General features: G+C 42.1%; 2 protein-coding genes across 3 annotated transcripts in view; both read left to right on the top strand.

Moving 5' to 3' along the window:
* LOC100125501 (low-density lipoprotein receptor 1) overlaps positions 1-3,006 on the top strand; it is a 31,245-nt gene extending 28,239 nt beyond the window's left edge. Inside the window, 2 exon segments of the mRNA XM_078951017.1 lie at positions 1,843-2,316; positions 2,395-3,006. Of these exon segments, the coding sequence (XP_078807143.1) occupies positions 1,843-2,316; positions 2,395-2,494 (574 nt within the window). The 3' untranslated portion in view covers positions 2,495-3,006.
* Positions 3,007-3,315: 309 nt separating this feature from the next.
* orla-uha (major histocompatibility complex class I-related gene protein-like) lies at positions 3,316-23,428 on the top strand. Of its 2 annotated transcripts, XM_078950805.1 has the most exons (6): positions 3,316-8,578; positions 11,579-11,688; positions 11,968-12,228; positions 21,381-21,659; positions 22,089-22,385; positions 23,067-23,428. In XM_078950805.1, the coding sequence occupies exons 2-6, from the start codon at positions 11,631-11,633 to the stop codon at positions 23,219-23,221; spliced, it is 1,050 nt and encodes a 349-aa protein (XP_078806931.1). In that variant the 5' UTR covers positions 3,316-8,578; positions 11,579-11,630; the 3' UTR covers positions 23,222-23,428.
* Positions 23,429-24,498: the final 1,070 nt, after the last annotated feature.

The raw sequence follows: 24,498 nt of genomic DNA, 5'->3' as shown, positions 1-24,498 counted from the left end.
ATCGCCCGTAACAAAAAATTCGAATTAATTCATTTGATCGATTTATCGCCCAGGCCTACGTCACCCATAGAAAGTTCTTTACTTCCGGCTCCAACGCAGGGAAGTCAATTCAGTCGCAAATTTTTTGCACTACGGATGCCGCCATATTGGAGCCAGACTTCGTCAGTCAGCAGTGATTGGTCCGTGTCAGTCTGAGTCAACATTTCTATGGCAGCTACTCTTGCCATTCAGAAGGGAGCTCTTTGTTACTCCACACCCCTACCATTTGAAAAGGGCTACTCAAACTCTGTCAATCAAATGTGTTGAATTTTGGGCGTGGGGGCTAGCAGGCACCACATATTTTTATAGAGGCATCTGATTATTTTTTACTTTTAGTTTATTTTATTACTTGAATAACTTGCAGTATGGAAAAAAATAGCATGAAAAAAGAAAATAAGAGGATCAAGAATAGGCCAGCACAATATACCGCAAATTTATCCTTATCGCAAAATCCAGCGCTGCAATATGCACATCGCAAAAGACGGTAATTATCGCAATAAATCGTAAACCTTAAATGTGTTAAATCTAATGGCAGCTTGAACCATTTAACAAATCAAATAAATCCCTTTATGCATTTGACCAATCGGGTGGACGCCTTCACTTTGTTGACCAATCTGATGGAGCCCTATTATGTAAGATGTTTGTCACCTATGTCGACGAATGTCATTTGGAGTATAATTTTTAAACTGTTGCAATGAAATGGGAATGGTTATTTGGTTATTTTGCTATTTGTTTATTTACCACAAATTATATCGTTATCGCAATTTTAATCTCTAATATCGCATATCACGAGTTTTCCTCATACCGTGCAGCTCTAATCAAGAACATGTTAAAAAAAGGTAGCAGAGAAAGAATGGTTATTCTGACCAATAGAATGACTAACAGCTGTTGATTTCTCTATAGAAGTCTATGGGATTTTGGAATCTTGACACCAGCGAGTACTTCCTGTTTGGAACACCGGGGGAGGGGTCACCTAGTCCAGTTCTCATATACAGTCAATGATCCATACCCAGTCTTGAGATTGTTGTAATACAATTTTGTGCATTTTTTCCAAATCTTTGAAACAGAAACATGGAGGTATGATTAAACAAAATCCTCCAATCCATTCGACCTGATGCTCTCCTGTGATGTCTGCTGATTGTTACAGAAAAACATGGTATTTGAGTCTGAAATGGACTGTTTTATGTGGAGATTACTTTTTGCACACACTCTGTGCTCAGAATTGAGGGTCAAATCTGGCTCTTACCCTTTAAAACCAGAGCTGTCACCGGCGACAGGAAAATAGACACACGCTCTTCGACCTGTCGCAGATCTTCAACCGTTTACGCAATGAATGTAATTCTAACAGGTTCTGTTCAGCACAGAGAAACGAGGCGTGCCTCTTTCTGTGCTATTTTCAGCTGATTTACGTTGATTGTGTAAATTCACTAATGTAAGGTGCTGCATATCAGTGCAGAGATGCTTTTCTGCGCAGGAATTACGTTATTATACAAACAGTAGTTTGCATAATAAGGTTCAATTCAAAGAACGTCAACGGTTTTGTATAAGCTCAGGTGTTAAGCGGTTAAAAAGCCCAAAGCCACAATTTTCAGCACCAGTTATTCCACAAGGAACTGTAGTTTACAAATTTCCACCCAGTTTACTATATAGTTGCAAGTTTTAAGACACAACTCTTAGCTGTTTTATACTTTGTCAGTTGTGTTGACCAAAGCTAAACTCACCAACTCTCTTTGATTTCACATGATTACTTTGAGCATGAGGCTATTTGTAAAACCGCCCCACCTCTGTTCTGTGATTTTGCAGGTACAATAGCCTACCTCTTCTTCACCAATCGTCACGAAAGATGACTCTTGACAAAAGCGAGTACACTCTAGTAATTCCCCGCCTAAAGAATGTGGTGGCGCTGGACATTGACGTAGCCACTAAAGAGATCTACTGGTCCGACATTTCTCTGAAGAAAATCTACAGACGAAACTGACTAAAACCAGAGCGGAGAGGACGTTGGTTTCATTCCCTGATGTTTGAAACCAGTTTGGATGTTCCATGCAGAACAAACATAGACTCAGCTGACGACTCTGCTCAGCACCAAACCATCATCGACAGCGACGTTGATGCCCCTGAAGGAATCGCCTACGACTGGGTCCATAAAAACCTCTATTGCACTGACGGTATTCGTAGCACTATCTCTGTGGCAACTGCTGATGGCAGCCATCGCAAAACTCTTTTCCACCAAGGCTTGTCGAAGCCTCGGGCGATAGTGTTCGACCCCCATAGCAAGTGAGATCATGGTTTCATTTACATGCGTTTCTCATGGTTCAAACTTTTTTTTTACTGCCATTTTTCAACATTTCACAGCTTTCTATACTGGACTGATTGGGGAAATCCGGCTAAGATCGAGAAGGGAGGTCTTAATGGAGGAGACCGCTCCACTCTGGTCACAGGGTTTGGGAGTTAGCATTGTCACAGTAACGTTTGTTTTAGCGGTATTAGTCTGTTTTTTACATGTTGCACACAGGGTTGGAAGTTACAGGAATTGTGAATAACACAACTGTCACTTCTAATAAGGCTAACCTGTAGCGTGTTCTAGGGTTACTGTGAGCGCAGTTTATAATGTTGGACTGACTGATGGACATATCTGACTCCTGCCTCGCTTAATGCGCCTTATAGTTCGGTATGCCTTATACATGACATAAGACTAAAAAAATAGGCCCTTCATTGACGGCGCACTTTATGATCCTTATAGAAAATATGGTAGATGATTTAAAAAATGAATTTATTTAATGTATTTGCATTTTAGAGGCACCAACACTTGCAGGACCATCGCAGTCAGAAACTCCAGCCGTGACCCCGAAAGGGACAAAACGGATTAGAAGAATGTATCAATGAATAGAAGAATGAATGCTTTTATTTCTTAAAAAACTAGTTTTTAAAATCTAAAACTACGTTGACATTTTACAAAAATAAAAATTAAAAGAATCGGCCGCGTACAGGGCGGCCCAAACCTCTACAGAGGAACACGGGCCAATTTATTTTTAAAGGTAAATAATAAAATTAAATAAATGGGCCGCGGCGGCGGCCAAACCGACGGGACAGGATGGCCCCCACAAACAGCACCCGACCTAACAAAAAAAGGCACCGTCCTTGGTCGGAGGGCCTCCTAAAGACAAAAAAAAAAAAAAAAAAGCAATCAGGCATCAATTTTAATAGCAGAAGATGACTGACTACTGCTAGACCCTTACATTTGCGGCTGCTGGCTGTGTGGGTGGGGGGGGGGGGGGGGTTCTTCATAACGCTCATAGGTTCCTCTAAACAAAGTAGACAATGAAGTTATCAGTTAATACAAAATAGTTATGTAATATGTTTGTATAGATTATAGAAAACAATAAGTAAAGAAGGCAAATAAAGTTAAAAGTCAAATAACAACATTACTTTAAAAAAGGTGATAAACATTACTTTTTTTTAATATACTGTAGCATTGCAACACAAAAATAGGATTGACATTTCACTGTTGGGATACAAGACAGTAAGTGCTTCCAAATTAGACACCAATATTAATGGTCCAGTATTTCATTGTTATGTTTCCAGGTGAGCACATTATAATAGTTTGATTTGTATGTATTTGGTTTTACACTACGTTTATGTGGTAAATAATGTATTTGAGGACTACAAATATGGCGGCCAAGACCCTGCGGGTGACTTCCGGTTACTCAGGTGTGTGGCTGATTACAGCTAATGACTGCACAAAGAGGGGGAGGCGGAGCCAAGCAAGAAGGGAGGACAGAAACAAACTTTCTGTTTGACGTAATCACTGCCGCTTGGAGGAATGGATAAAAAAAAACGAGGGATGTTTCTCTGGATACAATTTGATGGATATTCCGGAATTTCAAAAGGTCTTCCCTATTTTTGGAAAGTGTTACGATATCAGACTCAACTAATCTGGTTAGAAGCCATTGTCCATCTGAACGCGGAAAAGCACACACATTTGAGAAAGAAAGTAGAACCCTGATTGATTTTGTAAATACTCTCATTTAATGCTGAGTATTACAATACAGTATGACAAATAACAGCAACCGTTAAAAATCCAGATCATCTTGTTAACCAAGTTCAATGAGAAGAAAGTCAGGCGTGAAGCCTACTTACTGGATGGTGAAGGACCACCTCGACTGACCAGGCCCTTGCGCTTGACTCCCTTCGAGGTTGCCTTTCTGGTCATGGGCCTGTTGGTCCTTGAGTGGTCCTTCCTCTTTGACGGGGCCTGGCCCCCCTGGAGGAGCTCCCATATGTTGTGAGTTGTTCCCTGAAAGACAAAAATCTAGATGTCATTTTTTTCATACTCACGTGTCTGTCAGGAGCGTCTGAGCGCTCGTTGATCCAAGGCTCCGGGGGCGGATAACAGCATTTAGCCTTAAATGGAGCAATAACATCTAAAATGCCCCCACAAACAGAGTTAAAATTGTCCAGGAGCTCATCAACGTTTCCATTGTAGGCGTCCACGTAGGAAAGCTCAGAGGCTGAGAAAGCCGCTGAAAACTGTAGGGCTGTCTGCGCGTTCATCAGGCGGCGGGGGCGTGCGAGGGCGCGTGAGTCAGGCGGCAGCGTTGAAAGCTCAAATTCAAATAATACGGGCAAATGATCCGAAAAACAGGCATCAACAATCTCCTTGACCTCTCCATGTAAACCCAGAGTTAAAACCAGATCCAGGAGTGGATCTGGTTTATGATTATTATTTATGATTTGTTGGGTTATTTCAGAACATTTGAGCTCCATGTTAGAGCACCAGGACAGCCTTTATTTTGTTAATGTTGATCATTTTATTTATGTTATTTTATTACTGAGAAAAGCGGATGTAATGTTTGGTGAATCAAGCTATTGCTTTAGTAATGTCCCTGCGCTGTCCGTAGTACTGATTTACGACTTTAGCAAAGCAGTGTATTAAAGTACGTCATCTGAACGACTCCCTCGTCTCATCAATGACTCTTATAAACCTTATCAGCAGGAATATAAATACGTGACATGAGCCACTGTCACCGCCCCCCCACGTTAATTTTGCGCACCGGACAATTGCCCGTATTACCTAAGCCTAAAACCGCCACCACCGCACGCTCCCCCTGGCATCGCTTCGCGCCCCCCAGCACTGATTTAGACCCACATACAAGTACAGAAACAGACTATCATCTTCCACAAACAAGAAGTGTCTTACCCATGTCCTCTGTCTTGGGGTTTTGTCAGTTTAGAATTGTTTATGTAAAAACTCAGTATTTTGGCAGGTACACATAGTTTTTTAACTTTAAACATAAAAATTCCAGTACTAAGATCAACTAAATCAAAAAATGTAATTGCCCTTAATTTAGGAAGTATTTGTTTTGTGGATTGATTGTATGAAGAGTGATTTAAAATTCCAATTGCTTTTTTTTGCAGAATAAAAACAGGTTTTGTGTTTGACTTGTAACTATGCCCCCAGATTTCTAAACAATAGGTCAAATAAGGAATTATGAGGGAACAATATAGAATATACAATGTAGCTGTGTTTAAAAAATACTTGACTTTATGTAGGATGGCTAATGATTTGGACAATTTAAAGAGAATATAAGTTATGTGTGGTTTCCATGATAATGTATGATTCAAAAGGACTCCCATAAATTTTATTTCATTTACTCTTTCAAGAACAGAATCCTCAATTTTTAACTCAGAGATGTTTTCCAGTTTTCTTTAGCCAAATATAATGTACTTGGTTTTATTTTTATAAGACAGTTTGTTTGAATCGAACCATTGTTTGATTATGGATAATTCTTTTGTTATGTCTGAAAGAAGCTTTTCCAGATTATCTCCTGATAAATACAAAGTAGTGTCGTCAGCATATAAAACACAATTTAACAAATCAGAAACTTTACATAGGTTGTTTATGTATAAAATAAATAATATAGGACCCAATAGGGACCCCTGAGGTACTCCACGTTACAGGACACATATCAGATTTTTCATTGAAATAAACATACTGACATCTGTTAGTAAGATAACTTTCTAACCAGGAATATGCTATTCATCTAAAACCATATTTCTGTAAACTACTAAGTAACATAGTGTGATTTAATGTATCAAACGCTTTTTGAAGATCAACAAAAACGCCTACCGTAAATTTCTTCTTCCCTATGGAGGAAGAAATATGATCAACCAGCTGCATTATCGCCATTGAAGTAGATCTACCAGCCCTAAAACCATTTTGATCCTCATGCAATAAATTAAACTTTCCAATAAAATTGTTCATTCTTTTAACAAAAAGTTTTTCTAATATCTTGGAGAATTGGGATAATAGTGAAATTGGTCTGTAATCTATAAATATATGACGATCTCCATTTTTAAAAATGACAATAATTTTTGCTGTTTTCATGTTATTTGGAAAAATGACCTCCGTAAAAGACATGCTAAATATATGAGTTAGTGGTTCAACAATGAACTCAATTGTGTTTTTAATTAATGACATATCAATGTCATTCCAATCTTTGGATCTTTTATTTTGAAATGTTCTTACAATTTCTATTATTTCATTTGTACTAACCTCAGACAGAAACATTGAGAACTTGATTGGTTGGATACTAAGTTCTTTCATCTTCTTTATTGGCTCTTTTATTTCCATTGCAAGTTTATTTCCAACATTAGCAAAGTATTCATTTAATTCATTTGCAATAAGCGTTGGGTTTCTGATATGAATATCATATTTTTTAAATAACTTGGATACTCTTGTTTCTTATTGTTTTTTTTTTTTGGTTAATTTGTTTATTATTCATTATTCATTTCAAAGTGTTGGTTTATTTTGTTTAGTGTTGAGATACCTCTGTGGTTGTGTTGTGTAGTTTGGAGGCGTTTCTGCTCTGTTTACAGATAATATTGTTTTCATCATTTGAGGACATTTCCTTTAAAATAGATTTCAAATAAACTCCTTCCTTTCTCTGCATAGTTCTGTCCAAGCCTCCTCAGCAGCCACAGTTTCATTGATGATTTCACTGAAATGCTGTCAGTTGTGTCTGAAGGAGACACATAAATGACAGAAATGATCAACTTTGAAAACGCCTCTGGTGCAGATGTCAATGAATTAGTGAACTCTGTAACTTCCAGCATTTTGAATGTTCTGGATGCCATCACCCCATGAAGATGACAATCAGAAACAGTAGACAGAAATCTCCCTGGATGGACGATGATTTGGTCAGGGACACAAGAGGCAGAGCTGAGTGGAAGTGGTACAAGTCAAACCTCCAGGTTCATCATGGGGGGGGGGTGTACACCTACAACCAAATCTCATGCAGGACAAGGGAAAAGTACTTTTCTGAAATCATTGGAAGTTGCAGCAGCAACTCTCATGTCTTCTTCACAACAGTAAACAAATGAACAAACCCTCCAGCTCAGCTGCTGTTATAACTGGTTTACACGTCTAAATGGAAAGAGTTTGCTGTATTTTAAGGTTCAGGGCATTAAAGAAGAAGAAAATAGTCCAGATAAGATTTTATGATGTTACCTTTACTTGAGTTAAGAAAGATTCTGTTGGGATCCATTTCATTTTTTTCTTTTTAGTGGACTTAATGTCTGTCAAAGTAGTTTCTCAGTTCAAGGAATCTAGAAAAATAGCTTGTTTTATCATTTTATGTTTAGAAATGCTGCAGGAATCCATCTGCTGGTGTTTCCTCTTTGATTAAACTCCACATTTTCTGAACATGTTAAAGAATATTTCATATTATTTCCCCCTCATCATTCAAACCGTCATCCCAGACTCTGACAGGCTCCTCCCCCTTGAAACAGGATCATCAAGGTCAACAACATTTCCAGAACAGGGAAGTTCTGCAGCATCAAATATCAGGTCCAATGTTCCAGAGCAGCTTTTCCTGTTTTATGGAGGTTTTACAGGATTATTGTGAAGGTCAACAACGTGACTGAAGAAACAAACACTTTCAAAAACCCTCAGAGTGATTCTATGTGGAGCCACAGACTGCAGGACTGTGAGTCTAGAACATCTAGAACCACGACTGACCTACAGTTTTATCCACAGACCAGTAGATTCCACAAATAAGTCAGTTTTCCACTGACTGGCCTGAAGATAAGAATCACAAACTTTGTGTTTTTTTAATTCTTAGTCATATTTTTCAAAGTAAATTCTAATGTTAATTAATAAACTTTTCCTTTTTTTACATTGGTGTGTAAAGAAAAAAATAAAAATGCATTATTTTGTGTGTGTGTGTGTCTTTAACAAAGAAGTTCTTCAACCCCAAATGCTTTGAAAGAGTTAAAAATTACATATTGATGAATTTGTGGCATTTTTCTGGTGACTGTTGAAAGGTCTCAATGTTCAAATGTCTTGTTGTTGATTGGCAGGTCCCTGTGTCTCTGCCTCCCTCTTGTGGTTGCTTCTGGTATTGCGTCCTCTGGCCTGTGGTCTGTTTTTGTCTCCACAGGTGTGCAGGATGACTGACGGACCCCCGACTCACCTGCAGCCCGTCCACACTCGCCCTGGCCGTAAGACAGTCATGCCAGCTTTTACCTGACAGTTAAGGTTAGATTACAGACAAACAGATTTATGTTTGGGTGTGAATGTGAGCAGATGGTCTCTGTGTGACCCTGCAATAGAAACTGAACCGTCCAGGATGTACAGTGGCTGGTTACAGGGTGAAGCAGGTTTAAACAGATGGAAGTCTGTTTGGAAATACATGCTGGATACAAGTTAACACGTTTTCTTAGGATATAGACCTTAAAAAACACTTGAGAGAATAATTACTGTTGACAGTGATTTGTGTGCATTAGATGTCAAATCAGATGCAGACAGAGGAAGGAAGTGGTGTTTCCTGTTTTACTACAATAGGATAAAATCTCATTTTTAGTCCATTTGTTCTGGTTTTCATGAATCTGCATCTTTTTGGAAGGTGGTGGTGAGTACAGATTCTGTCCAGGGAGGTGTGAACTTTGACCTTTTTTGAAGGAAGCGGCTGTAAATGTGAGATCAGGAGAGCCAAAGCTGCTGTCATTACGACTCACTGCAGTAACAGGTCTGAATGCTTTCTGCTGCTTTGTAGACGTTGATGAGACTTCTGCCTCTGCTGTTTTTGAGATGTTTAGGATGTTCAAGTCCGGGCTATCTGGAGCGGTCCACTGCACCAAAGCCTGAACGTTTTGCCCGTGACAACAAAATGATATCAACTACATCTAAACAATCCAAACTTCACCTCCACAAAAGAGCTTTTAGAGTGACTCGTGAACGTTTGTGTTTTTCCATCTCTTCCAGTGAAGAAGACGCTCATTCATGGTTGTTGCTGCTGTCTGCATTCTTTCTTCACACGACTTTCAATCAATTATTGTTTGTCTGCTTTGATTTAGTTTAAGATTTTATTGTTAACAAAAAAAATAAAAATAGGAAAAACTGAAATTCCTTATTTTTTAACTTGTCCTGTCCAACAGCTGGGCAGGCAGATGAGAGCTGAGGGCCTCTTGTGTTGGACATATTTTACTTTAACAAAAGGGGTTATTAATCTAAAGACAAACCAGAGGTATGTCTGAATAAACCCCTTTTGTAATCCAGGCCAAACTTTATTCATTTTAATCATATTTGAAGATCTTTGGTGTTGGACCTGACGGAAAAGGAAAGAGGGGAAGAAGAGAGAGGGATGTTAGAGAGGGGGGGGGGGGGGGTAAGAGGGTGATAATAGAAGGGGGCGTTAAAACCATGAAGCAGCAAAAAACAAGTTGCTGGATGGTTATAATCTTTACAGTCAGGTTTATAAGTAATGCAAAACTAGAGGGGGCGGGGCCTGTCCACACACACATGTCACAAACATACCTGTTGGCTCCAAAAAATGTTCACATGCGAACATGGCATAAAATGGTAAATGGCATATAATTATATAGCGCTTTACTACCTTCTTTAAAGGCCCAAAGCCCTTTACAGTCACAGTCCCATTCACACATAGGGGTGTGACGATAACCGCATCACTGCTTACATGTCAACATGTACACAATGCAACTGATGTTCACACACGCATACTTATGCAATCAAACCAACACATGTGAAACATTTCATTTAGTCACACAAACTGTTTGTGTGAAGGTGAGATTGCACCTGCGCTATCTGAGGAAGAGGGTGAGTCACTAACTTACCCCCCCCAACATTTGGCCCAGGTCTCCTTAGCCCAGGGGCCCCGCCCCCCACCCCACAAAAAGAGAGTAGAGCCAAGGAAGCACCACCCCCTGCAGTAAGCCCATGCCCAAGCCCCCGCCCCTGGGAGAACTCTGCTCAGGCCTCGATGGGACCGAGGTCGCCGACCAGCCGAGGCAACCAACGATGCCTCAGTGGAGACCCCAGCCCACGAAACCTTCCAGGTCCCGCACTGTTAATAATAATAATAATAATAATACTTTTTGTTTAAAGCGCCTTTCATGATACTCAAGGACACTGTACAGACAAATATTAAAAATAGACATTAAAAGCACAATAAATATAAATATAAAAGACAAGATTCTACTAGAATCCAACTAGAAGTAGCTCGGTTTTATCACTATTGAGTTTGAAAAAGTTTGAGGTGAACCAGTTTTTGATTTCAGATAGACAGGATTGGAGGGAGGAGGGTGGAAGAGAGGAGTCAGGTTTGCTTGATACATAGAGCTGGGTGTCATCGGCAAAACAGTGGAAATTAACATTAAATTTGCGGAAGATATTGCCAAGGGGTAGAAGATAAGTAATGAAAAGAAGAGGACCAAGGACAGAACCTTGGGGGACACCGGAAGAGACAGAGGAAGGCTGAGATTTGAATGATTTAAGCTGATTGAGCTGAATTATTAGTTGACCCTCCCCCTCTCCCAGCCCCCCCAACAGGGCCAACCAGCCTGCCTTGACCCCACGACCCTGGCAGGTATTTTTATTTTTTCAAAATTGAATAGAGATGTGAATCATAATAACGGTGCTTAATATCTCTACAGATACTGAAGCTATTGTCACTAAACTTTCTGTACTAATCATGACCCTATTGTCCCGTACAGCAAAGATTGTTCAGTAATTCACTTTGTTAGCTTCAGTTTCTTATTGCTATATTGTAAGCTCGTTCATTTTAGAACATTATTACCTTAATACATTACCTTCTTACAAAAATGTTCAATTTCTCACAATTATTCTTATTCAGGGACCAAAAAATTTTTTATTTTTTATTTTGCACTAAAGCAGAGGATTTGTTTGTATTATAGAAACTGAACATACAGAGCATTGAGTTTTTAACCACCAGGGGGCGCTGCTGACTACAGAATAACACCAAACACACGTGAAAACACAATCTGATTTTTAATGATTTCAAGCAGCTTTGAGAGGACAAGAACAAAACATTCAAACAAAAAAAATATAAAGACTAAATAATGTATTCATGCTATGCTCTAATTTTCACTTTCGTTGTCATCCTTTGTCAGTTCAATCCAGATATCAGCTCTGTGACGTTTACTCTGAGATCATTTCCATTCATTTATATCATCCGACTCTGAAGTTTCTCTTTCATTTCTGCTCTGATGTTTGACCCAGAACCAGATTCTGCATCAGACGGTTTCAGACTGAGATCCTCAGAAGATCCAGAATGAAGATCCAGATGTTTCTGTGTTTTCTGGGACTGAGTTTTCACGGCGCTGCTGCAGGTCAGTCACCAGTTTTTTACCTTTTGGACTTTATTTTGAACTGTTTGTGTGTTTTTATCTATCATTTGTCAAAAGAAAACCTTTTGTTTCTTCTTTTATATAATTAAACTGATGATTTATGGTAAAATGAAAGAGTTTAAACCAAAAGTCTCTGTTTTTATTTAGTAAATCTCTGTTTTTAACATTAACTTTAACAGTTGATGCTTCTGCATTTACAGAAACGTATTTTTAAAGTTTAAATTCTGTAAACTGAATTTATGTTTTTTTTTTCTTTTTCAGTGAGTCATTCTCTGAAGATTTTATTCATTGGTCCCTTTCCAGTCCAGAACCTCCCAGGGTTCATAATTCTTGTTTTGGTTGATGATGTTCTGATGACTTACTATGACAGCAACATAACAACAATGGTTCCTAGACAGGACTGGTTGAAGGAGGTAGTAGATGAAGAGTTCTGGAAAAGTTACACTAAAATCAGTCTGTATGCCCAGCAGACCTTCATTGGCGACATAGAAAGAGCAAAGCAACTTTACAACCAAACTGAAGGTGAGCTGGTTTGGACTTTATTCACTGATTCTGTTTTGAAATGATTATGTTCAGAGACTCAGATCACGAGGGGTATTCCAGAAGGTCCCTTTAAACTAGCCTGACTTTAACCCTGAACTCTGGCTGAAATCCGCCTGAACTTGCTTACTCTGGGTATGTCGGTTCCAAAAGACCGGATATGAGTTGGCGTAATTACGCTCCACTTGGTAACCCTGGGTTAATGCACGGTACATAAAGACATTCTCAATAGATCGCCGATTTCCAGAGTCACCATGGAAAGAGAGCGCTATGCGTCAGTGGGACGGAGTCTGAGATTTTAATGATGGCAAATGAAGATTATACGTCCATCAAAAACGTAATACAGCTGCATCATCAGTAAAAGAAAGAGATTCTGCTTGGAGAAAAAGAACAGACATAGTAAACGCACAAGCTTCTTTTTTTTTTTTTTAACTTGTCCTGTCCAACAGCTGGGCAAACAGATGAGAGCTGACGGCCTCTTGTGTTGGACATATTTTACTTTAACAACAGGGGTTATTAATCTTCAGACAAACCAGAGGTATGTCTGAATAAACCCCTTTTGTAATTCAGGCCAAACTTTATTCATTTTCGTATCTGAATCGTATTTGAAGATTTTTTATGTTGGACTGGACGGAAAAGGGAAGAAGGGAAGAAGAGAGAGGGATGTTAGAGAGAGGGGGGGGTAGAAGGGTGATTATAGGGGGGGGGTGTAAAACCATGAAGCAGCATAAAGCAACAAGTTGCTGGGTGTTTATCAATACGGTCGGGTTCAGATGTAATACAACTCTAGAAGGGGCGGGGCCTGTCCACACACACACTCAAATGTTATAAACACACCTGTTGGCTGCAAACATATCCACATGTCAACATGTACACAAAACCAATAGTGTTCACGCGCGCATATGTCTTATGCCTTCAAACCAAACAGTGTAAAATATTTAATTCAATCACGCAAAATGTTTGTGCAAAGATGAGCTAACACCTGTGCTCAGGTGAGTGTTTATGTTCTTCTAAAATGGATGAACATAACCCAGACCCCCGCCGCCGCAGCAGCGGCAGCCAGAAACCCCAACGCCACTCGGCAGTAGGCAGAGAACAACCGCCCCCCAGGTGACCACATCCGCCACCCAGGCCAGGACCAGCAGGACTGCTACGAGCCCCCAGAGCCAGAGAGCAGGGAGGCATGGAGGGAAAGAGAGCGCAGCCCCGGCAAAACCAGGAGAGCAGCTCCCCACTGCGCCAGGAGGGCCCAGCGCCGGGCCCCACCCGTGAAGATTGCCCGCAGCCCCAGGCGACCGCATCATCACCACCCAGGAGGTCTGGGCATCCTCCCGCCCAACCCCAGGTACGGGCCAGGACCCCCCAAGGGAGACCCGCTCTGCGCTCCAGGCAGCCACCCACTCGGCCCACGTTGGGTACGGAAAGGTGTAGGGCAGGGGCCAGCCGCCCTCTGCCCAGGAGGAGGGCACACAGGAGAAAAGGGGGTCCACAAGAGATATTGTAAACATGGCCCGACCAGGCTCACCCACAGTTGGAAATTTGGCGAGGCCCAGCACACAAGAGTTTCTGATCTTATTACATTAAATATATGTGTATATATATATATATATACTTCTTCTAAAAAGATGGCGCCGTGAACGGACGCCTGTTGCCATAGCTCCTGTAATCACTCTTTTACTCAAGTCTGTAATCATCGTCTCCTTTCCTTTTTTTCTCAAATTTTTTTTGTTGTTGTTGTTCTTTTATTATTTCTGTCTTTTTTCCATTTTTGTGCTTTTTATTTACTTTTTTCTCTCGTTGATATTCTCACATCGGAGGGAATAACAATGGAAAGCATGGCCATTGTTTACACGCGCGACCAGCTGCTGGCCCTGAGAGAGCCTAGCCTGTTTCATGGAGCTCGGCATGAGATTCCGAAGGAGATACGGAGGAGACGTCGGGGTCGCAGAGCCGGGACTCACGTTAAGATGAACAGAAGGAGATTTAAGCCTGTCGTGCCTGCAGTCATTATGGGGAATGTGCGCTCACTGGCCAACAAGACCGAGGAGCTAACGACGCTAATGAACACCCAGACGGAGTATCGGGAATGCAGCCTACTGAGCTTCACCGAGACGTGGCTGCACTCCCACATCCCGGACAGCAGCGTCGCGGTTCCTGGTTTTACGACTGTGAGAGCGGACAGAGATGCAGCCAGCTGCGGTAAGAAGAGGGGAGGCGGGATCGCTCTTTACGTGAGTGAGCGGTGGTGTAACCCCGGACACGTCTGCGTGAAGGAGCGACTCTGCACGCCGCATGTGGAGCTGCTGGCGGTGGGACTCCGGCCCTATTATCTGCCGAGGGAATTCACATCGGTTGTGGTGGTGAATGTGTATGTTCCTCCATCCGCCGATGCTGAGGCCGCCGCTGACGTCATCACTACCACCGTTTCCCGCCTGCAGACACAGCAGCCTAACTCTTTCTGCATCATCACTGGGGACTTCAACCACATCACCATGGACAGAACGCTTGGGGACTTCACTCAATATGTGAACTGTCCCACCCGGGAAAATAAAACTCTGGATCTGCTGTATGCAAATGCAAAGAAGGCATACAGAGCCACAGCCCTCCCCCCCCTCGGCAGGTCTGACCATAACCTGGTTCACCTCATCCCAAACTATGTCCCTATTGCCATGCGGGAACGTGTCCACAAAAAGGCTGTGAGGAGGTGGACCCCAGAAACGGAGCAGGCCCTGCAGGACTGTCTTGGGTCCACGGACTGGGACGCTCTTTGCACGCCTCATGGGGAGGACATTGATGGCATGACGGACTGCATCACAGAATATATTAAATTCTGTGAGGAGTCTGTTATGCCTACTCGAACTGTTCGATGCTTCCCCAACAACAAACCCTGGATCAGCTGTGACCTGAAGAACCTCCTGAACAGGAAGAAGAGAGCCTTCAGGTCTGGAGACCGTGAGGAGCTGAAGAGGGTGCAGCACCAACTTAGGGATCAGCTGAGGAACGGGAGAGATTCCTACAGGAGGAAGCTGGAATCCAAACTCCAGCAGGACAACATGAGGGCGGTGTGGTCTGGAATGAAGAAGATCACAGGATGTGGGGGGAGAAGCAGACCCATCAGAGGCAGCAAAGAGAGAGCTGACGAGCTTAACACCTTTTTCAACAGGTTTAGCTCTCTGAATGCCTCAACCTCCTCCCCCCCAACTCCACCACACCACCCCCCTGCTCCTGCTGCCTCTCAGCTGACTGACCTCCCCCCTCATGAACCCCCCACACCTCCTCACCTTCCTTCCCCCTCTAACACACCACACCTACTGGGCCCACAGTCCATCACCCCTCCCCCCAGTCCAACCACCACCCCCCTCCCTCCCTGTCTGACTGTAACAGCCTGCCAGGTGAAGAAACAGCTGGAGAAACTTAACCAGCACAAAGCAGCCGGCCCGGATGGCGTCAGCCCTCGTACCCTGAGGACCTGTGCCCACCAGCTGTCTGCGGTTCTCCAGCATCTCTTCAACCTGAGCCTCAGACTGGAGAAGGTGCCGCTCCTCTGGAAGACCTCCTGCCTGGTCCCCGTTCCTAAGAAGACGTCTCCATCTCACCTCGGGGATTTCCGTCCAGTTGCCCTCACCTCCCATGTGATGAAGGTGCTGGAGAGGCTGGTGTTGGCTCAAGTGAGACCGGTGGTGAGCTCTTCTCTGGACCCCCTGCAGTTTGCCTACCGGCCGCGCCTGGGGGTGGATGATGCTGTCATCCATCTGCTGCAGCGAGCTCACTCACACCTGGATGGTGGCGGAGGCATGGTGAGAATCACCTTCTTTGATTTCTCCAGTGCCTTTAACACCATCCGGCCTTCTTTACTGGGTGATAAGCTGCGGCTGATGGGTGCTGGTGCGTCCACCGTCTCCTGGATCACTGACTACCTGACAGACAGGCCACAGTTTGTCCGACTGGGCGGCGTCCTGTCAGACGTGGTGCTGAGTGGTGTGGGAGCCCCACAGGGCACTGTGCTCTCTCCATTCCTGTTCACCTTATACACCTCAGATTTCCAGCACAACTCAGAGTCATGTCACCTACAGAAATTCTCTGATGACTCTGTGGTTGTGGGGTGTATAAGCGGTGGACGGGAGGAGGAGTACAGGAGGCTGGTGGACGGATTTGTGGAGTGGGCTGGAGAGAATCACCTGCTGCTCAATGTGGACAAGACCAGGGAGATGGTGATCGACTTCCGGAGGAAAAGGACTGTCTTACAACCCCTCTGCATCCTGGGCAGGGATGTGGAAGCGGTGGAGGAGTACAAATATCTGGGTGTGACTATCGACAGCAGACTGAGCTGGAGGAGCCACAGTACTGCTGTGTACAAAAAGGCCTGCAGCAGACTCTACTTCCTGAGGAAGCTGAGGTCATTTGATGTGTGCAGCAAGATGCTGGGGATCTTTTACCAGTCTGTGGTGGCCAGCACCTTGTTCTCCTCTGTGGTCTCCTGGGGAAGCAGCATTGCAGTCAGTGACACCAACAGACTGAACAAGCTGATCAGGAAGGCGGGTTCTGTCATTGGCTGCAAACAGGAAACCTTTGAAGCAGTGATGGAGAGGAGGTCACTGAACAAGCTCTTATCCATCATGGACAACCCAGAGCATCCTCTCCACCCTGTTCTGGACAAACAGCGGAGCTCCTTCTCTAGAAGGCTCAGACAGCTCCGCTCCAAAACTGCCCGGTACCAGAAATCCTTCCTGCCAAATACTATAACCCTGTTCAATAATTCACAATGCAGAAGATAACCTTTTCCCCTTTTTTTTTTTTTCTCTTTTCTTTATTTTGCACATTTCTTTTGCACATCTCTTTACCTGCACTGTTATGTAAATAGCTCTTTAAATTATACCACATTTTCCTTGTTCTCTTTTTTATTTTTATTTATATTATTCTTACTCTTTTTTTCCTGTCAGTTGTTATGGTAACGAACAAATTTCCCACGTGTGGGATCAATAAAGTATTTCTGATTCTGATTCTGATTCTGATTCTGATATATATATATATATATATATATATATATATATATATATATATATATATATATATATATATATATATATATATATATATATATTTATATGTACAACATCAACAGGACTCTAAGAGCCTTCATAGGAAACTCAATGAAGCTGTGGAAAACCACCCTTGAAGCCAATGGGAAGCCACTTGCACAAGTGTCCATCAAATGTGGGATATACCAAGGTGATGCTCTGTCCCCACTGCTGTTCTGCATAGGTCTGAACCCCCTCAGCCAAATAATCAACAAGACTGGCTATGGATACCGACTCAGAAATGGGGCCAACATCAGTCACCTCCTCTACATGGATGACATCAGGCTATATGCTAAGAGCGAGCGTGACATTGACTCCCTGATCCACACCACCAGGATCTACAGTACTGACATTGGGATGTCATTCGGCCTCGAGAAATGCTGCCGGATGGTGACTAAGAGAGGCAAGGTAGTCCAGACAGGAGGGGTCTTACTCCCAGAAGGAACAATAGCAGACATCGAGGACAGTTACAAGTACCTTGGAATTCCACAGGCAAATGGCAACCTGGAGCAGGCAACAAGGAAAGCTGCAACAGCTATATACCTCCAACGAGTAAGGCAAGTCCTGAGAAGCCAGCTCAATGGCAAGAACAAGACCCGGGCAATAAACAGCTACGCACTGCCAGTTATCAGATACCCTGCAGGAATCATAAGATGGCCAAAGGAAGAGATACAGACCACGGATGTTAAAACACGAAAGCTCCTCACCATGGATGGAGGGTTCCATCCCAAATCCAGCACCCTGAGACTGTATGCTAGCCGCAAGGAAGGAGGCCGAGGACTAGTGAGCGTAGAAGCCACTATCCAGGATGAAACATCCAAGATACACAAGCTCAAGCCCACAACTGACAGTGTGCTCAGTGAATGTCTCAGGCAATGGAGAGCAGAGGACACAGTGCTGGAGGACAGATCCTCATGGGAGGACAAACCCCTGCATGGGACGTACCACCGGACCATAACTGAAGTGGCTGATATCAAGAAGTCCTACCAATGGCTAGAAAAGGCTGGCCTACAGGACAGCACCGAAGCGCTCATCCTGGCAGCTCAGGAACAAGCCCTGAGCACCAGAGCCATAGAGGCTCAGATCTACCACACCAGACAAGACCCAAGGTGTAGATCTACCACACCAGACGAGACCCAAGGTGTAGAGTTCTACCACACCAGACAAGACCCAAGGTGTAGATCTACCACACCAGACGAGACCCAAGGTGTAGAGTTCTACCACACCAGACAAGACCCAATGTGTAGGCTGTGCAAAGAGGCGCCTGAAACAATCCAGCACATAACTGCAGGATGTAAGATGCTGGCAGGGAAAGCATACATGGAGCGCCACAATCAAGTGGCTGGAATAATATAGAGGAACATGTGTGCAGAATATGAACTGGAAACCCCAAGGTCAAAATGAGAAACACCTCTGAAGGTAGTAGAGAATGAGAGGGCAAAGATCCTGTGGGACTTCCAGATCCAGACTGATAGGATGGTAATGGAGAACCAACCAGACATTGTAGTGGTGGATAAAGAACAGAGGAAAGCCGTTGTGGTGGATGTGGCAGTGCCAAGCGATGGGAACATCAGGAAGAAGGAACATGACAAACTGGAGAAATACCAGGGACTCAGACAAGAACTGGCGAAAACCTGGAAAGTGAAGGTGACAGTGGTGCCTGTGGTAATTGGAGCACTCGGGGCAGTATCCCCCAAGCTGGAGGAGTGGCTACAACAGATACCTGGAAAGACCTCAGACCTCTCAGTCCAGAAAAGTGCAGTGCTAGGAACAGCTAAGATACTGCGCAGGACCCTCAAGCTCCCAGGCTTCTGGTAGAGGACCCCAGCTTGGAGGAGAAACCACCCGTGGAGGGTAAGAGGGGCGTTTTTTAATTTATTTTTTTATGTATGTATACATATAAATACATGCTGTGCGTTTACTTTGTTCGTCCTTTTCCTCCAAGTAGAAAATCTTTCTTTTGCTGATGATGCAGCCGTATTACTTTTTTGATGGGCGTATAATCTTCGTACGCCGTCATTCAAATTTCAGACTCTGTCTCACTGCTTTGGTCAAAATAGGGTTGAGCCGGGGTGTTTCTTTTTGCCTACGTGTCCTTTCATCTGGCAGTTATGTTGTTTCAACCTTAGTTATTTCTTCCTGTTGTGTTTACTTCTTTTTAGCAACACGAGTGTGGGAAGGGGAGTGGATGATGACACCTATGCGATGTACAATGCTTTGAATGTCATAATAAAAGCGCATGCTTGTCTCTTTGGAAGAAGAAAATTTCATTTTTTGTCATTTTAACAATAATTCATACTTTCTTTTTATGTAGTCAGTTATGTGAATCCATGGCTGAGGATCTCCTAAAACTGTAAAAACAAACTGTAAAGTTTACATGCTGTTTGTGATCTGTGATCTTCCGTAGCAAAATATTATTTTAAAGTTTGATTTTCTTTAAGAGAGAGAGAGATTTAAAGCACATATTTTATGCTCCACACGTGTTTTGGAATAGAATAACAGCATCAATAGGCTAAAGAATGACGGCTCACCAAAGCAGACTCAATGTATTTAACAGAAGAAGCTTTTTTAACTTTTATGTTTATTTTATAAGCGTCTTATTTTTTAAGAACTCGTTTTATTTTGTCTAAAGTGAAAGAAAAAAATTTACTCATGAAAAAAATGCTATTTTCTCTTATATTTCAACTTTTATTGATGAAAATAAAACAATAGTTCAGATACTAATTTTAATCGTAATCAAATGTAACGGAGACGGAGCTCGGATGTTGTTTTTCTGCTGCGTCACGCTGGTCGCTACACTAACATGAATAAATACAAAAACCGTTTGATTTGATCTGCTGCTCCTTCTGGGTTTTACGCAGAGAAAAACGGACCCGAATGGTTGAAGACGGCAGAATCCCTACGAACAGAACCGACCCAAAGTCCATGTCTGCCTCCAAACACGTCAATATAAGACAGAGACTCCTGATTGGTCAGAATCTGGACCAATCAGCAGCTGTTTGATGGCAGCTTTGTCACGCTGAACCGAAACCTATGAGAGCAAAATCAAAGATAGGAAAAAGCGAGATGAGACACAACGCAGGAGAAAAACATTTTTTGCAAACGCAAAAACATTTTTGGAAAGCAAAAATCAAAATTTTGAAGGCAAAAAATTTTTTAAAAATTGAGAGACAGGGCGATAGAAAGAAAGACAGGCAGGCTGTGGAGTTTTTTCATTTTTTCCTGATTGTCTGAAAAAAAAACATTTGTTGTCAAAACGATGAGACGAAGCTGCAAAGCTGTGAAAACAGAAGCTTCACTTTGATACAAACTCTTCTTTAGTCTCTCAGCTACATCAATAACATTCATTATCATCATCATCATTATCATCATCATCATCAAAATCTTGAGGGTCTTGTAAAAAAGTTTAGATCTTTTTTTATGTCAAACCTTTTTTTAAATATAATTTTTCTATAAAACCTGTAATAACTGAAATGTTTGGATCATAATGTCTATAATTATTTCAATATCATTTTTATATAAATATCTCACTCATTTAGTTTAAAATATAAACAATTTCTATCATTTCCTGTCTCAATTAGAGCAATAATCTTTCATTTGTTTTTGTTTTTTTATGGATTCAGTTTTCATAAAATAATCAGGTCAAAAATGTTTTGGTGGAATTTTCTTAATTTCTGCTGCATTTCTGAGTCTTAAAACTAATGTTGGAGAGATTTCGATCAAACTTTTTAGTCAAAGTGTTTAGTTTGGATCAGGACTTTATGTTAAACCTCTATGAGAACATTGCAAAGAGGTTTGAGGTTTTAAAAACCAGAAAAATTCAAATGTTTAAATGTTTTTAAGCCTTAAATGTCTCTTTGTCTCTGATATGAAGTGTTTTGTTCCTCAGGAGGCTGTGGAGAAAAGAATCAGTGTTTGGATCAGTGACTTCAGAGTCTTCATGTCTGAAACAGTTGATTTATTGTAGAACAAACATCCTGAAGGAGTTTCTGTGTCTCTGATTCTAAACTGTCATTGTGTTCAGATTGACTGAGGTTCTGTGTTCTTGTCTCTCAGGTGTTCTTGTGGTGCAGTTGATGTGTGGATGTGAGTGGGATGAAGAAACTGGAGAGGTCAAAGGTTATAGTCAACTAGGTTATGATGGAGAAGACTTCCTTTCTTTTGACCTGAAGACAGAATCATGGACTGCTGCAAACCAGTTTGCTGAAATCATGAAACATCAGTGGGACAATAACAAACCTTTCAATGCAGGATGGAAAAACGACCTAGATGAGATTTTTCCTAAATGGCTGAAGGAATTTGTGAACTTAGGAAGGAGATTTCTGATGAGAACAGGTAAACTCTCATGATGTTCTTAGTGTTTTGGAAACCTGAGAATAGATTCATCTCTGGACATATTTTACAGCTGAATTAATAAGTCTGCATGTACCTAGTACCCACTGAAAAGGATTCACAAAAATCCATAAACAAATCCAAACTACAGTTGTCGGGGATGTCCAAAAAGTTTTGCAATGATTATGGGATGGCCACAGGACCTACAGATTTGGTATTTTAGGCTTTATTTTAGTCTTAGGTGTTTTTTATGTCCTTTCTCTGCTTTGTAATCTTAGAATGACACCTATATTGTACATTATTGTCATTAACATATCCAGAACAAAGAATATTAACATGAAGCATGTTAGAAGTTGACATAATGAGTGACCTTGTTAAATATTGTTCAAATCTAAATGAAACAGAAACATTTCAACTTCCTCCTTCTTCCAGTTCTTCCATCAGTGTCTCTCCTCCAGAAGTCCTCCTCCTCTCCAGTCAGCTGTCATGCTACAGGTTTCTATCCGGACAGAGCCGACCTGTTCTGGAGGAGAGATGGAGAGGAGATCCATGAAGGAGTAAAGAAAGGACAGATCCTCCCCAACAATGATGGAACTTTCCAGATGAGCGTTGATCTCCAACTTCCACCAGAAGCAGAAACGCATAGATATGAATGTGTGTTTCAGCTCTCTGGAGTCAAAGAAGACGTCATCACTGAACTGGAGAAAGAACAGATCAATACCAATGAAGGTATAACTAATTCAAGTTGGAGGAATTCAAACTAAACCTCTTTGTCTTTTTATGTTCTAGAACCTTTACCAAAGAGCCGTTTGGATCAGTTTCCTACAGAAATAAAACACAGGGAGCAGCATCAGCCTTTGGAAAACCTGGTGTTTTCAGTGAACGGCATCATTTCACTCGTTATTTAAGTTTTCACTCGTCCTGCTGCCGCCTTTCTATCCGTTCACGTGCTGTTCAGCTCCAAGTTGCTTTTGCAGGTCTTTTTAGAAGAATCCCATAATAGACTCTAGTCCGCGTTCATAGCTGCAGACACCCCCCCTCCGTGGGTTCATGCTGCTCTCTTCCTACAAGGCACCACGACAATCTTAGAACATAAAAAGTTGGGTTGCTGACCCTTGATCTAGAGGAGTGAAGTGATGGTTTTTAGTGTTTTCCAGCTCAGAAAGTTCTCTTTTCTTCTATCTGCTTCTTTGATTGTTGCTGTTTTCCAAAAGTAATGTGTTACCACTCTCTCTGGTCCTTGTCAGCAAACATGCGGCTGAGTTCTGAAGTAGTTGAAGGTTTGATAGCCTCCTTCTGAAAAGACCAGATAGCAGAGCATTACAGGCTGTAACTTCACCTCCACAACAGTGTTTTTAGTTGGACTCATGCATGTTTTTTTCATGTGTTCATGTTGTTTTCTGCTTACAGGTTTGAAGCCTCCCAGTTGGAAGATCATCACTGGTGTTGTTGTTGCTGTTGTTGTTGATGTTGTCGCTGTGGTTGCAATCATTGTTTACTATAGAAAGAAGGGTCAGAGTCCCAGATCCAGAACAGAAGTAGAACTAACTCAAATGTCTGCTTAGTTACATTTATCTCAAGTTATCTTTACCCCAGATGCAGTTTAACTAAATTGAAAGTATGATTTACTAGTAAATGGCAGAGATTTTTACCAATTTTTACGTTTCCATTGAGTGAACAAGAATTTTACTGTTGCTATTTAAAAGACCATCTTGTTGCAATTTGCCCTACATTGGCAAAGAAAGAACAAAATAAAAGTCCCAAAAGACAAACAAGAAGTGTGTATTTTGTTCAGTCTTGTTGTGAACATTCATGTCATGACACCATTGGTAGGAAAGACCAAACTGATGAAGGGTTTCATCCTTTCCTCTCAAGGTTCAGTGTCTTTAACAGGACCTGAGGACAGCAGTTTACCAAACACCATTTTATTGGATTCTGGTGCAAATCAGTTTGTGTTTCTAAGCAGTGTGTTACCTTTTTCATCTGATTCCTCCTGTGGTTATGATACTTTAGTATGAGGACTCAAAGTGAGTGTTGTCAGAGCCTCTATGGATAAAGTTGTCTTACAGTCTCCACTTGTTGCTGGACCAGTCATGGTTGCACTCAGAGATCAAAAATACTCAATAGTCCTGTAGTTCCAAATACTGATGCTTCTGTTGCTGACAACTCCTCCATTGTTTTCCCTTCTTGTGTTGTCATGCGTGCACAAGCGCGAAAGATGGTTGTTGTTCTTAATCTATCTGTTGTTGTGCAATGATGTTGTGAAAAATGAAAAGGTTAAATCTGAAGGGGAAAATCTGAGAAGGGTGTGAATGATCATTTGTCATTTGTGGATTCTACTCTAACCTTTGCTGCAGACGAGAGGGAATTTATTCAAGCTCAAGCTGTTAGCAAACTGTAACTGCTGTTGACTCTGGCAGGAGGAAGTTGCCATACAACATTCATATGATCTGTTGGTGCGGACCTGGTTCCCCCCCCTGCACCTGGTGACCTAGACTGGAAAGTTGTTGAGCAAGTGGTAGTTCCACAGAAATTTAAAAAAAAAACGTAGAATCTTATTCTTCTACATTTCTTTTGGCCCGGTTTGAAGTCTGGTGTATGTGCATATTACCGGTCATGACATGTGTGTCACATGAGTGGAAAACCAAATCAAATCATTCCTCCCGCTCCCCTGAACCCCATTCCTGTGATCGGGGAACCCCTTGAACATCTTGTCCTAGATTGTGGTGGTCCTCTACCTAAAACTAAGTCAGGACAGCAGTACGTCTTAACTCTAATGTGAGCTGCAACACGCTATCCTGAGGCAATACCTTTGCGCACACTCAAGGCAAAAAACAAGTCC

Source organism: Oryzias latipes, chromosome 8 (genome assembly GCF_053564925.1).
Source record: "Oryzias latipes strain Hd-rR chromosome 8, Olatipes_Hd-rR_3.1".
Lineage (NCBI taxonomy): Eukaryota > Metazoa > Chordata > Actinopteri > Beloniformes > Adrianichthyidae > Oryzias > Oryzias latipes.
The sequence above is the reverse complement of the archived record's forward strand: the minus strand, read 5'-3'. Positions and strand labels throughout refer to the sequence as shown.

Bases quoted from the DNA above. Each gene is read 5' to 3' on its own strand.
- orla-uha (XM_078950805.1), top strand. From the start codon at position 11,631: ATGAAGATCCAGATGTTTCTGTGTTTTCTGGGACTGAGTTTTCACGGC. The intron at 12,229-21,380 runs GTGAGCTGGTTT...CTTGTCTCTCAG, and splicing joins ACTTTACAACCAAACTGAAG to GTGTTCTTGTGGTGCAGTTG. The intron at 21,660-22,088 runs GTAAACTCTCAT...TCCTTCTTCCAG, and splicing joins GAGATTTCTGATGAGAACAG to TTCTTCCATCAGTGTCTCTC.